General features: G+C 36.4%; 1 protein-coding gene across 6 annotated transcripts in view; it reads left to right on the top strand.

Annotated features, from left to right (window-relative positions):
• AP3B1 (adaptor related protein complex 3 subunit beta 1) overlaps positions 1 to 14,417 on the top strand; it is a 156,665-nt gene that overhangs the window by 39,291 nt on the left and 102,957 nt on the right. For all 6 annotated transcript variants that reach the window (XR_003994986.1, XM_030511426.2, XM_030511423.1 and 3 more), the window contains one exon: positions 755 to 934. Coding sequence is in view for 5 of the 6 variants with exons in the window: in XM_030511426.2 (XP_030367286.1) it covers positions 755 to 934 (180 nt within the window). In the remaining variant the exon portion in view is untranslated. The remainder of the gene's footprint in view (positions 1 to 754; positions 935 to 14,417) is intronic.

The raw sequence follows: 14,417 nt of genomic DNA, 5'->3' as shown, positions 1-14,417 counted from the left end.
TATGAGGATCTTTCTGTATATATATATTTATTTCTTGTGGAGGCAAAAATTACATGAGGACGTAGCAGGGCAGAAATAATCCATTTCTGTAATTTTGGAACTGGTAGGTAAGCACTGAACAACATGCAGAAATTCTGGTTGTGTGCTTTGAGGGAAAGTATTAATACATCTCCATTGTATTGCGGGGTTTATGCCCCCCTTTTTTTTTTTTCCCTTCCTCTCAAGTGTATTCATGAAACCCTAAAGATAAAATTTCATATGATAGTTAATTTGGCCGTATTGAGAGAGAAGTTTGGATTCCAGTAGTGCTGGGAAACTTCACCCATCTTTTCTTGGTTTGATCATGCCAGTGTTGATAGGAGAATCCCAATAGACCTTGTTGGACATATCGCTGTATTATACTTCTTGTTGGTTCCTGTTACTTCTGAGTTAATTGCAAGTTCTCTGATAATTTATTTGGAAACTACAACTGAAAGAAAAAAAAATTATGCTTACATTGCACTGTGTCTTTAGGACTGGGAACTAAGATTTATGTGTGCAATAGAAACAGCAAATGTTTTCTCTGTTCTAATAAACTTACTCCAATTCTATTTTGAGTAAGATACCATTTCTGTGGGCTCAGGTTTCTTGTTGTTTGTTTTCGCTGAATAGAAACCATTTGAAATTGCTGAGAATTGCTAGTATTAATTCTTTTCTTCTTTGTGAATAAACTGTAGAAGGAACACTGACCTCCTGTTCATATTTTGTTTTCTAGCTGGTGGCTGGGAGCGTTGTAATGGCATTTGAGGAAGTGTGTCCAGAGAGAATAGATCTGATTCACAAGAACTACAGAAAGCTCTGTAACTTGTTGGTTGACGTGGAAGAGTGGGGTCAGGTTGTTATAATCCACATGTTAACTCGATATGCACGTACACAGTTTGTAAGCCCATGGAAGGTAAGTTTGTTACAAATGTGTGCTTGCATTTCTGAATTATTTGTTGGATACTTAAACTTTCAAGATGCATTTTTATACAGATTTTAATTAAATAGGTATTAAGTATGTAAGCCTTAGCTCTCTGAGGCTTCATTAACACAAGGCATCCTCTTTATTTCAGAGTATGAGAATTCTCCTTCCAGGCTATAATCTGTCATATATTATATATAGATTGTATAATGTATAATAGGGAAAGTGGTTTTAGATAGAGACACTGAAGTACTATGTTTTCTTAACGTCCCTGAGGCAGAGTGTTTATTACATGTCGCTTATTGAAAGAAAGTAACTTGAATTCTTCTTTCTGACCTTTATAAAGAATCAAAATTGGTAATTTGCTTTACCTAAAGCTACAGTTTCACAATTGGTTTAAGCCAGTTCTAGTCAGTGGTTGCACAAAGGAAGAGTAGAAGTAGAGGATGACCTTCTGTCTTGTGCTGAGAGGTTGGCAGTCTTGGTGGGATTAGGTTTCTTTAAGGCTCTAATGTACTTTTTTTCTTTTTTTCACTGAAACCGAATGGATGACAGTTGCTGCTGTGGCTTGCGCTAGGAATGTAAAAGATTTGTGTAACAATACTGCCTGTATCAACCTAAAATTGGTCATCAGTGGTATAGTATTAATAACATTTTGTTTCCACTTTCATGAGCTTCAGGGCAAAATTTAGACTACCTACTCAGCAATTAAATTAGCAGAATTTTTTTCTGGGGCTAGTTGAAATGCATGCCTCTATCAATAGGTTCTTAAATGAACTCATCATACAACAGGGCATCTTGTGCAGTAGAAGAGATTTTTAATTTAGTTTATTTGCATCATTATGGATCAGTATTTAGGCTGTTTATATGTAAATGTATGATTTGAGGAACAATTAAGTGTTGACAAAGTAGATTGCAGTCATATCAATTGCAGTGCATTTTCCATAATTTTTCTAACTGACATCTTTGATGATAAATAGTGGATGCCAAGTCAAAGCCGATTATACAGTGCACTAGGAATTCATGGCGCTGTCAGGGAGAAGACCGATTGACTTTAAATTTACATATTAATGAGAAGATTTGTTAAGAGGGTGCTTGACTATAGAAAATAACAGCATATTTGTAGGGCATGACACTTTATAAATAAAGCTGATGCAGGAAAATGGAAATTAAACCTATCAGATTAATAAATTCAAGGCTGCTAAAATGCATATTTGCATTTTTATTCACTAAAATTTACCTTGCTTCTTGAGAAACATATGGTGCTTTTGTTCAAATTGAGCTAATTCCCAGCAAGAAATGGTGTAATGTTTTGAGCTGATTTCTTGTGCATCTAGAAACCTAAAGAAAAATTTGGGATACTTGCCGGTTATGAAGAAAAATGCTTTTTTTGAACAATATGCTTAAAATTGCTGCAAAACTTTAATTGAATTACCCATTAACCAAGTATACTTAGGTTTATATTCCTATTTTTACCTTCTTTGAAGGATAGAATTTTTTATTCCGATCACGAACACTGGGAGGAAGAATGTCCTTGATTTATCCTGTTTGTTTTGAAATATTTAGAGGGTGTTTTTGAAGTAGTTACATGTGAATAGCAGTTTCGGAATAACCTTTTTCCATATGAACTGTATTCAGGTTTAACATGTATTAACTGGAGCACAAGCAAAACACTAGTTTTCTGGAGTGAAAATACCTGCTGAGAACTAACTGGGAAGAACAATTCAAGTTTTCTGGGAAGCGTCATTTTTGATGGCAGATAACACTACTTTTTAAGCATTTAACACTGCATTTAAGATAACACTGCATTTAAACATCCCAGCTTAAATGTTTTGCCCTGCCCTTGTTGCAGGAGCTGATGGGACTGTCAAGTTGTTTGCGAGTAACTCCAGGACCATAACAACTTTCAGCCTAATCCATGAATATGTTTAAAATACAGTTGCTGTTGGTTTATGTGAAAGTGTTCAGTTGCAATCTGGAAACTCGGGAACTGATTTTCAAGCTGTTAAGCCATATATGTTTCTGCAAGGAGACGAGGATCACGGGAGATAGCGACTGCTTCAGCTGTCCTGGTATTATAGATCCACCACCAAATGTGTTTTCAGTCTGGGAGGGTGTCTTCTAAAAATAGCTGGCTTGGTTTTGGAAGCCTTGACAGTCATTGTAGAGAGCAGAGTGGAGCTGGGACTGTAATTTTGCAAAGAAACAGTCTTGGTGCTGCTTAGCTTTGTTTCAGACAGTTGCAGGTTACAACTTTATTGGTGTTCAGTTAAGATTGGTAGAAAATGGTGAGTTCAGATTGATTGTGGACTTCAGTCAGAACAAAGCTTTTTATAAACAAATACTTATGAGAAGAATGTCTCAAGCTTACACTTTTAGGATTAATTATTGAAGTATTGCTCAATTTAAAGTGCTCAGAATTTGACATAACTGATGGGAGGACAGAATATGGGCGTGTAGAAAATTATCTGAAAGAATGAGGACTTCGAGGATAAAAATAGCAAGTCGTTGAATGTATATAGCTGAAACCATGAATCCTTGAAGGCTGCCTGGCTTTCAAGGGCTTACAGGAAGAAACAGATTGAAAGTATTATTGCTAGCTCTGACAAGACACTGAGGTCTCTTCTGACCTCAACTATTCTGTGATCTCTAGTCTTCTGTTAAATGCTGTGAAATGTTTCCTGCTCTTGTAGTTTTCTTAGTATCTTATAGTTATGAATTCTTAGTTTATTCTATAAAGGTCATGGCTATGTGTGATGGGTACTTAAGATGGCTCAGCAGTGTCTGGTACTGCTCTGAATGTTTATTTTTTGTTCCTTGTGTTGGGGTGCACATTGGGTAAACTGTAATTGTAAATATTAAGATTCATGCACAACATACAGGGAATACTCTCTATCCTTAACTTTTGTAAAACTTGCTAGCTCTGTAACAAGTATTCTGAGTCAATTCTACTGGTTTATTGCAGGAGAGTATAATAAAACTTCTAACATCTGAGAGGCTGAAACAGAAGAAGGGAAAAGTGTATTTAGGTTGATAGCCTCCTGTTAACTAGGTAAATTACCTAGATAAATTGATACAAATGAAACAAGCTAAAGTGTTTTGAATGATTTACATACAGAATACTTTATTTAGTAATGAATCAACCTGAGTACGCCTTCCTTTCTCTTCTCAGTAGAAGATTTAGAAGTTCTGTAGTGCTCTCCTGCACTAAGAAGATGAGTAAGGAGACATAGATAGCCAAACACACTTAAGTATTGATTAATAACATTCAATCTTTCAGGATAAAATTAATCAAGGTATGTTTTGTATTAGTACATTGTAGAGCTTACTGAAGTTTCATTGTAGATATTTGTGCTGTGTGGTTCTACCAGATGGTAGTTTTGCTAATTTATTTTTTAATTATTTTTTCCCTTGCCCTACAAGATTGAGGCCAGAGTATTTTCTTCCCCAGAGATCAAAAGCAGTTACCTCATTTTCAGGTTCTATTAAGCTGTCCTCTTCCGATGCAGGTGTGAAACCACATAGATCGCTAGACTTACTTGAGCCTGATTTAGCTGATAAGAGCAAAGGGTTAAATTTAAGAAAACTAGTGTACAGTGAAGTTATGTGTTATACTACTTATTTCTTCCATTCTTAGTATACCTGTCAGAATTCTCAGCCTGAATTAGAGGATTCTGGATTCAGTTACAGTTTACCTTTTTGTCAGAGTACAATACTCTGACCAGGTTCTTTTAGATATACAGGAGGAGGGGTTATTGTTTAGCATTAAGTCACTTATTTGAAGATATTTTGTGAAGCATTAGGGACATAACATTGACTGGCTAGCTACTTTACTGTAATACCAGTTTTATGTATGCTGCTTAATAAGATGAGTATAACTTAAACCATAGATTTATAACAAAAAAATAGCCTCGATTGTGGAAAGCTGATTACTTGAAATTTTAAACAAAACTTTCTGGTCATTATGGATATAATCTGAGACTATTTTCATGATCATAATCTTTTGTCACTGAAATGGAGCATTATTGTTCCGTCTTCTCCCTCCCATCCCTTGTGTTAGGGGTAGTGTTTCTAAGGCAATCTGGATAAAGGAACTGAATCAGCAGAAGATAACTGAAAGGACAGGGAGGGTTAAATTTCAGCCTGAATGAATTTCCTGAGTTGGTTTGCTTTGTGGCTGCCAAACACTTACTGCTGGCAAAAGAGAAGTACAGTCTCTAGATAAAAATGTCATTTATCTTTGCAGCAGAGTGCATTGCTATGGTTTCCTTTAGTCCCATGACAGACTTTGAGTAGAATAGCAGCAATGGGTAGAATCTGTGTAGGCAAGTTCTCTAGGACACCTGTATTAAATTAAGAAAGCAACCCCTACTTTTCCCACAAATTTCCCTGGCAAAGTTTCTATGGACTCCAAACTGATGCTGTAGTCTCACCTTCTTGACTCAAGATGAGGGGTTTTTATGATTTATGTAGACAATAAGAGACATTCTAGCGATCTGTTTCAAATAAGCTGATAAAATTAATTTTCATCTCTGTAAGTCAATGATCTAGATCGAGATAAAAACAATTTGAGGGAAACACTGAAATATTTTCATGGAAATCTGAGTATCAACTATCTAATGCTAATAATTTTGAATTTAAATATCAGATGTACCTGACTCCCATCAGCCCATGAGATACCAAAGTTTCTAGCTTTAATTTTTGCTATTTCGATGATTTTTAATCATAGAAAATTATGTGAGCAATATGAAATGAATGCTGTCTGAAAATACTTCGTGTCCTTCCTGGATGCCAAAATATTAATAATTTCTATTCTGGGCATCTATCTGTGGTGTATTATTCTCGGTGTAGTAACTTATGTAGCTTTTTCACTGTTATACCAGGATTTTCTGTCGATAACTGAGAGCTGCAAAATAAGCTTCCCTTAGATCCCTCTTTGCAAAAGTAAACCTTTGCTTAATTTCTCTATTTGAGGAAGACCTATGTGAGGTCAGACTCAGCTTTAGAATCCTGAGTTTCAGGCTGTACACGTCTGTTTGTGATATCAGGTAGTATTCTTGATTGGCTATGGCATATCCATAAAGGACCATGGGAAAGAGTAAATATAAAGAGTTGTAAATTATCTTGGATTGTCCATCTCTTTGACAATCTATCCACAAGGTTGTCCCAGTTTATGGCTGGAAAAATGCCAGACAAGAAGGCTGGGTGTAACTTAGACTTGAAAGGTAGCGACACGAGCTTTTCCATAGTGGCTTTTACCAGCAGAATAAATATATCACAAGTTGTTGGTGTGAGAATATCACTGAAGCAAATCAACAGATGTTTAAGGTGCTTTCAGCTCCTTTGCCTACTTACGCATTAGGATGAGGGAAAAAAAATATTAGTGAGGCAGACTTTCTGGTGAGGATAGCAGATTTTGATCTTACAGACTGCCAATAAAAGTACAGGTACAGTTGTCATTCTTCTGAGATTTTGGGTCATTTTGTGTCTTGAAAATCTGAGGCTCCTGACTGACATCTAGAGATAGTACTGTAGCCCAAATGTGGTTTAAATGTTGAATTGTACATTCGGTGTAGCTAGAGGGTATGTTAGGAACACTAGAAAAACAGTGTGAACCATTACAGTGCTGTATAGGCTGTGAGGTCCTTCTTCCTCCATAATTTGTTTATAATACATGACAGGTGCTGACTACTATTTCTAGAGCATATACTGTCAGGCCCAAGGTAACTATCTTACCTGATTTTCTTCATTGTTCACTTACTGTGCAACCCTATGGAAGAATACTTCTGATTGGCAGTTGATTCATAAGTGCTTGCTATCTTGATGGGGTGGCTTATACTGCTTGTTCAGATACTTAAACTGAGATTAAACCTTAACCATTATAAAAAGCCTAAAAACTGCTCAAGCATTTAATCTAACTTCTGAATACAAGTTCCAAAGTCCACTTTAATTTTGGACTTGAGAGAAATAAAATGGGGAACTTTTAGCCAGAAGCAGATGGTGTCTTCTCTTTAATTTATCCCTTCACCTTTGCTCCTTTTCTGTTTTATTTTTGCAATATTTATTTTATCCCTTCTTGTTTTTCTTTGTATTTTCTGTTCTTCCTCTCTTCTTAGGCTCTAAACATTTTTCTCTTCTTAGATTTGTAAATCTCTGTCTTTACACTCTCATTATCATACCTTTTCCACACACTGTTGAAATGAGTGGTTTTGTGGTAAGAGAAAGCTATTTTATGCCTCACTTCCATTTTGAGGAGAAGTGAACTGCTTTGAATAAATGAAAGTGATCTAAAAATCATAATTGATTGTTTTAATTCTAGCTGCAAATATCATGAGACTTTGTTACAACAATAATAGGGAATTGGGGTGTTGCAGAAAGATGTTAATTACTGCAGCATATTTAAGTCTTAGCCCTATTTTTAGACAGCAGTCCTAGACTTAGTTGCTGCTTCTTATAGAATTGAGAATGAGCTTTTGAAAACTTCTTGAGTTTTCACATTAGTTTGGTATGATGTTACTTAGCACAGATGTTCCTGTAATTGTGATGTATTGGAAAAAATCTAATGTTCAGTGGTCTTCAAACCCATACTTCCACCTGTGCAATGCTATTGTCTCAGAGCTGTAGTGTAAAACTGTTATGAGCTCATGCTTAGAATATTGGGGATTTTTTTTTTTTTAATAGTTTGTTGGTTTGGGGGGTTTTGGCAGGGGTTTTTTGTTTCTTTTTTTTAATTTTTTCACTAAGTTTTTAATTCATTACTTTTTTGAATTTGCATTCAAAACTGTTATTGGGTGAGTTTTCAGAAGTCACTGTAAGGCTGGATTGAAGAGTTTTTGAAGAGATTTTCATGTAATAAATGAGTTTACATATTCATGCTATATGGGAAAGTCATTTGGTTGTTTTGTAAAGAATGAAATAAACATATACATCTCCATGAGGATTATAGAGAATATTTTATAAATGAGAATATGCAGGGACATAATCTTAGAATATGTATATAAGAGGAAAAGATGTAGTGTACTACAAATGAAGCTTGATTAATTTATCGTTTATCATCTAACTCTTATATATGCTGAAAGTTAAGCTAAGAACAATGTTGTGACTGAACATGCCTTTATGTGTCTTTAGGTGTCTTAGTGCCTTTGTGCAGCTTAGGTATCAAGATTGCTATATTTACAAATTGGAAGCTTTTTATGTAGAAGGCTTTTTTGAAATCTGTATAAAATCTCCCCAAACTAGCAGAATTTTATTGGAGGTTCCTTAGCCACAGTAAAATTTAGCTTTTCTAAAGAAATGTGAAAATGTTTTACTGAGTATGGAACATACAATTCCAGAAGATACCACAAGTTAAGCTGACTTGGAAGACTAATTGCTTTACAGAATAATGTCTCAGAGTTGCCCTAGGATAACTGTTTACAGATATGTTACAATATCATAGTAAACTGCTAAGAGTATCCAGAAGATACTGGAAGATCTTATGCAATGGCTTTTTTGTTTGTGGGAGCTGAGCTTAGACTAAAGGTAGTGTTTTAAAGGTAAAGAATAGATACTGTTGATAATCTCACTTAATAGTGAAAAGCTGCAAGAATAAGATTTAAATTGTCATATACTGATGCAGTCTTTTTCTTGCTGGTAATGCATAATTGTCATGAGATCACCTGGGTTTGGATGATACTAAACTCTGAATGATTTAAGTCATGGAACTGTGCAGCTGATCTGTAGACCATGATACCATTGACCCAATCTTGAGTCTTTATGAAATATAACCCTCGAAGTTGTACTCCTCCCTTCCTTCAGTTGTTGAACCTTTGAAAAAACCTAGTGATAAAAGAAAATTCAAAGCTTTTTTTGCAAAGGGATTAATTGAACTCAGGAACACCTCAGAACTTGTGTGTCCCATGTAGATGAAATCTCTGGGAAAACAATTATTCCTGAATGAATTTCACCTCTTCTGTGAAAATGCCCTGGTTTTGGCCAATACCCTGAAAACAGGAAAGTGTGTCTACTCGGATGAACACAGTGAAGGCAGAAAAAAAAGAAGAAATTGTATTCTTTGAAAACTTCTTATCTCATTCTTTTCCTGGGTTGGTGGTTTTTTTTTTTTTTTTTTTTTTTTTTTTTTTTTTTTAGATCATGGATTTTCAGCCTGCTTATTTCTCGTGTCACTTGGCTTTTTGAATTAATAAGTGGTTGAGACTTTGTTAGGCATTGAAGTCTGGTTAGAAATTTCAATGGCATTCACATTGTGAACCCTTTTTCCAGTTGGATCGTTTCCTGGCAGATGTTTCCATTTGACAAACAGAGTGGTTTTCAACATCATGTGACTATTAGCCCGATATGAAGGTTAAAGACTGAAGGTTAGAATAGGAAAATGTATTTCACAGTGTGACCCAAATATTTCTTCAGTTTGTCACAACTAGCTGTCTCACTAATACTCACTTCATTTGCTATTAGCTGAAACCATGTTTATCTCTTTAGATAGACAAAATTTTAAAACCCGTGAATGCAGTTATGTGCAAGGAACCATGAAATCTCATGTGACCAGAACACGGTAGCTGTTATCTAAAACTTTAAAGTACCATTTTCTGTTTTAATTTATTGGAATTATATAGTATCTTTTATATAACTGTATTAATTTATTATATTTCCAGTATAATTCCAGCAGACTCATTTGAATAGAGTTGTAATCTGAAAAATGATTCTTGGAGGAGTGCGCTGTAGGAGTACAATTCTGTTTCACTGGCTGCAGATCTGCATAGTTCTACTAATCCAACCAAACCTCAGGTTTTCTGACCTCTGTATCCCAATGGTAATGAATAGACTGGTTATAATTGAAGTAAAAATTATAACATTCAAACATATCAGAGTAATATCATGATGATCTTGTGATCTGTGTTGGTTCTTAATTCCATTGTGATTCACTTAACTGAAAATGTATATGTACTTTCTGGTTTGTGTAGGAGCAATAGGTCTGGTCCTTGGTGAAGTAATAGAATGTGATGTTTGGTAGTGGATAATTTTGTATAAATATTTTAGCTCTATGTTATTATTTATATATCACTTACCTAATCATTGCATTTTTTCAGCATTTTTGCTGAGTTTTGGACTGAAAGTGTTCAGTCTATTTTGTCATAATTTAGAAGGGAGTAGTGGACATATGCCTTCTGGTCCTATGACTGCGTATTTCTTCAGGAAACCACTTTACAAATTCTTTCCTGGCAGAATACAGGTCATATGCCAGAACACTAATTCATTTCCAGAATTTTTTTATATTCTATATATGGTAGAATGGAGAAATTAAGTTTCTAAAATTTTCATTCATTTTTGAGTATCTTTGTTCGTGAAAGGTGTGAATGTAACATGTCTGAGATCACACAGAACATGCTGTTCTGGCCTGGTGACAACAAAGTCGCCTCCTGCTTTCTGTCCATTCAGGAGTAGCTACAGTTTGTAACTATTACTGTAACATGCATCCTGATACTGCCATCTGGTTGTTTCTCACCTGTTTTGTAATCCCCAGCCCATTCCTTTCCAATGACTCAGCAAACAAGAGCATAAGCAGGAGTTTGGAAAGTGCTAGAAACTTGTTTTTTCTCAATGTAACAATAAAAGATTTCAGTAACTGTTTTTTAAATAGGAAAAGTTTGATGATTTCCTTTATTAATTTTGTGCTACAGAAGGGGAAGTATCTGAAGCTTTTAACCTTTAGAGAAACTGGGATATGATTCATATATTTGAGGGCCTAGTGTTGTTCTAAATGCCACAAGATACCCTACCTACTCTTCATCTGTTACAGATCTCCTGTAGGCTACATCCATCAGGATCTGCCAGACCCAGGCAGGTATTTCTCATACTTGGGGGAGTATAAAATGGCACTAGATACTTATACTTAGGTACTTGAAATAATCCATAATAATTCCCATGGCCATCAGAGCATCTCATCAGATTATTACTAGGTCCTATTAGTCCATTCACAGTAGCGCACATCTTTATCACACAGGTGGTTATAACGGCAACCTACCTAAGAAAGAGTTGAGTATACTTTGAAGCCATTATTTACGGAGTGGATGATCTGGTCCCTTTATTCTTTGATTATTCAACTCCTTTTGGCTTAATAAGGCAAGAATTACAACTTATTGTCATTTGGTTCATACCTGAAGATCTTTGTGGCAAATTTGGGTTTGTGCTTTCCAAGGCGTTTCTTAAATCAGGCTGCAGATTATGTAGGTTACACTTTCATTCCTCAAATATTTTTACCATGTGAGATTGTGCCTTTTTTTTTTCTAGACCACTAGCAATTCTTCATGTCAAGTTTTACCAATACTGATTTACTTGTATCTTACTCAAAGACTTTCTATTGTGGAAAGGATGGATGCTTCTGGCAGCATGTAGTTATCAACAAGTGTGATTGGTTGAGGTCTGCTCATCTGTCAGAAACCTGTCACAGCTAATCTCCTTGGCATTTTGAGCAGTCTTGAGGATAATTTTTGGTTTGCTCTGATAGGCCAAAGATATATCTATTCTAGTGTTCTGAAACTCACCTGTGAAGCACGTTGAAGGATTTAGGTATGCATCTTCACACACAACATGAAAATTTTAGATGTATCTTAGATACATCATTAATCCCAGAAGTAGGAAAATGTTCTATGTATTTTCTACCATTTCTCTTTTCCAAGGATACTGTTCATGATGCAGCAAGTGGACTGCTGATCTTGGTTGGCTAAGGTGGTTTTAGTATTTCAGTCAGATTCACTGACTAGTGAATAGTCCCAAAACTCTTCTTACCTTCAAAACTTAACTTATCCAAAACTCTCCTGAGAACAGTTCTTAGAAATATGAGAAAGGGCTGTGGGAGATAGCAAAATTCTTATCTGCCAAAGGTTCTGCCGCAGGACTCAAAAAAAGTTGTTTTCTCTTATGAATCTGAGGAGCGAACTGAAGTCGGTAGCTTTAAAATCAGTTACACATAACCTAGGAATACAAATACTTGAATCACTTTTGAATAGGTAATGGAGTTAAGGTTGGTAGAGTCAGCAGATAGTATGTGTTCATACTTTGGATTTCAGTGAAATTTTACTTTAGTCTGAGTTTGTGGATGTGTCAAGCTCTGTTTGGAGGTAATTGTAGCATTCACATAATGTGCTTTACCCTAAATGGAAGGCATAGTCTCAACTTTTATGCCATATTAAATGTAATTTCAAGCAAGATCTCAGTTAAATGTTAGCTGATATACGTAGTGACTTTAAAAACAGGCTAATGGAACTTGTTACCCGGCAGTTTCTTCATTTAAGCTGTTAATACTTTATGAAGATGTCCTCTAAACTGTGTGTCTGGAATAACATAAAAGAGAATTACATATGTTCTTTCACATTAAAATACTTACTTCTCTACTGGATTGAATAAATTGCAGAAGGTCCATTTGCAATTCTTAGCCTGGAATGCTAGTGGTCTCAGTTTTTAATCACTTCATTCTCCCAGAGTTCTGAACTTTTTAGTAATTTTGCAATTTAGAAAAGCTATTAACTGCACAATTAAATCACATGCTACTACAGACTGTTAAGTGTACTTAATGCAGTTTAGCTGAAGACTGCTATGGAAGGGGAGTGCCTCTGTTCTGTTCTTCTGGTACAACCTACTAGTTTTGAAAATTCAGCAGGTCTAGTTATCCTATGGCCACAAAGTGAACCGGATCATTTTACTGATCCCAGTGGAAAGTAAAACGTGCTTTTAAAAAATCAAAACAAACAGAAACTTTTAATGTCATGGTTAGTCTTAAATCAACTGTGAAACTGCATCTAAAGTGATTGAAAGGACAAGAGCAAGCATGAAAATGTTTGAATCTACTCCCTGACCTCACATGCTGTCTCTCCCCTGTCAAAAACAATTAGAGTACTGGGATTTTTTCTCATAGACCTGCTAATATGTACTAGTTATCATCAGTTTGAACTTTAATTAGAAATCTAGGAAAGTAAAATTTGAGTGCCGCCAGTATATAGCGTTTCTTCAAGGACGTATGAAGAAGCATCTCCAACAGCTTAGTGTAGGTGCAATATAGATTCTGAGGACTGGAGAATAAGTGTGCAGGAATGATCTGTGGAAGCTTGCAGCTGTTGATTCAATATTCATAGTTAAACCAGGAAGACTTTGATCTCGCAAAGACAAGAGTCTTGTATTCAGTCCTGTGCTGGCAGTAAAAATTTTACAGTGTTAGCAGTGCTGCTTTCTCCATTATATCCCATTCATAGTCTTTCCTGGTTGGAGTCCAAGATGTAGACGTAGTATAAGGGGCATGCAGTTCAAGTTGTTATTCTTAGCCTCAACTAGCATTGTTGCTGAGCATGAAAGCTCTTGCTAAGATCTCTGCACAACACTTTCCCCCTTTGTTACTATACCAAGAGGCTTCAGTGATGCTTGCCACCTTGAAGCTAGCTCTGTGCCGCTTCAGAAGGCGGTTAGTAGTTGTCCCCAGTCTCTTCCTTTTGTACAAGCTTCAGTCTTCCACTACAGAGTTTATCAGGGGACAGAGGAACAATTCAGCTAGGTTTCTATGATGAGGTTTCTGCTTGGTGGTCTGAATTTTTGGATGTGATTTATTGTGCCTCAGTTGGCTTGAAGAGTTCCATTTTAGGTTTTCTGCTCAGGCCCCAAACTGCTTAACAGAATACTAGTACTCTGTGCTATCAAGCAATAAGGCTTATCTGCGATAGCAGAAGTTAACTACTGGTCTAGTGGAAGGTGTCCCAGCCCATGGCAGGGGAGTTGGAACTAGATGGTCTTTAAGCTCCCTTCCAACCCAAACCATTCTATGATTGTAAAAGTAACTCGGTGTGTGCCAGAACATACCTGGTTACTTGGGTAAATGTGGACTTATGAAGAAGTCTGAAGAGACAGATGAGAGATTGAAAAGGCAGGTGAAATACTCTATAACCAGCCAGCAGAAGCCTCTCAATTGCTAGCCCTTGTTCTCATGGGGAACTTCAACTTACCAGATGTCTGCCGCACATACAATACAGTGGAGAAGAAACAGTCCAGGAGGTTCCTGGAGCGTGTGGCAGATACCTTCCTGAGACAGCTGGTGAGGGAGCCAAGTAGGGAAGGTGCCCTATTGGACATGTGATTGTTGGAGGCTGTTTCAGGCACAGTGACACGAAATAACAGAGTTCTCCATTCATGGAGAAGTCAGGATGCGGGTCAGAAAAACTGCTGCCTTGGACTTCCGAAGGGTAGACTTGGGCCTGTTTAGGAGCCTGGTTGACAAGAGTCTCTTGGGAGACAGTCCTGAAGGGCAAAGGATGTGGAGCAAAACATAGCGACAAAGAACGAGGAAAAGGCTGAGGTACTTAATGCCTTCTTTGCCTCAGTCTTTATTAGTAAGACCAATTTTTTTCTTGGGGTACCCAGACACCTGAGCTGGAAGACAGGGATGGGGAGCATAATGAAGCCCCCATAGAATCATAGAATCATAGAATAATAA

The sequence above is a fragment of the Strigops habroptila genome, chromosome Z (genome assembly GCF_004027225.2).
Source record: "Strigops habroptila isolate Jane chromosome Z, bStrHab1.2.pri, whole genome shotgun sequence".
In the NCBI taxonomy this organism is placed as follows: Eukaryota; Metazoa; Chordata; class Aves; order Psittaciformes; family Psittacidae; genus Strigops; species Strigops habroptila.
Note: the sequence above shows the minus strand (reverse complement) of the source record. Positions and strands in the feature narration are given on the sequence as shown.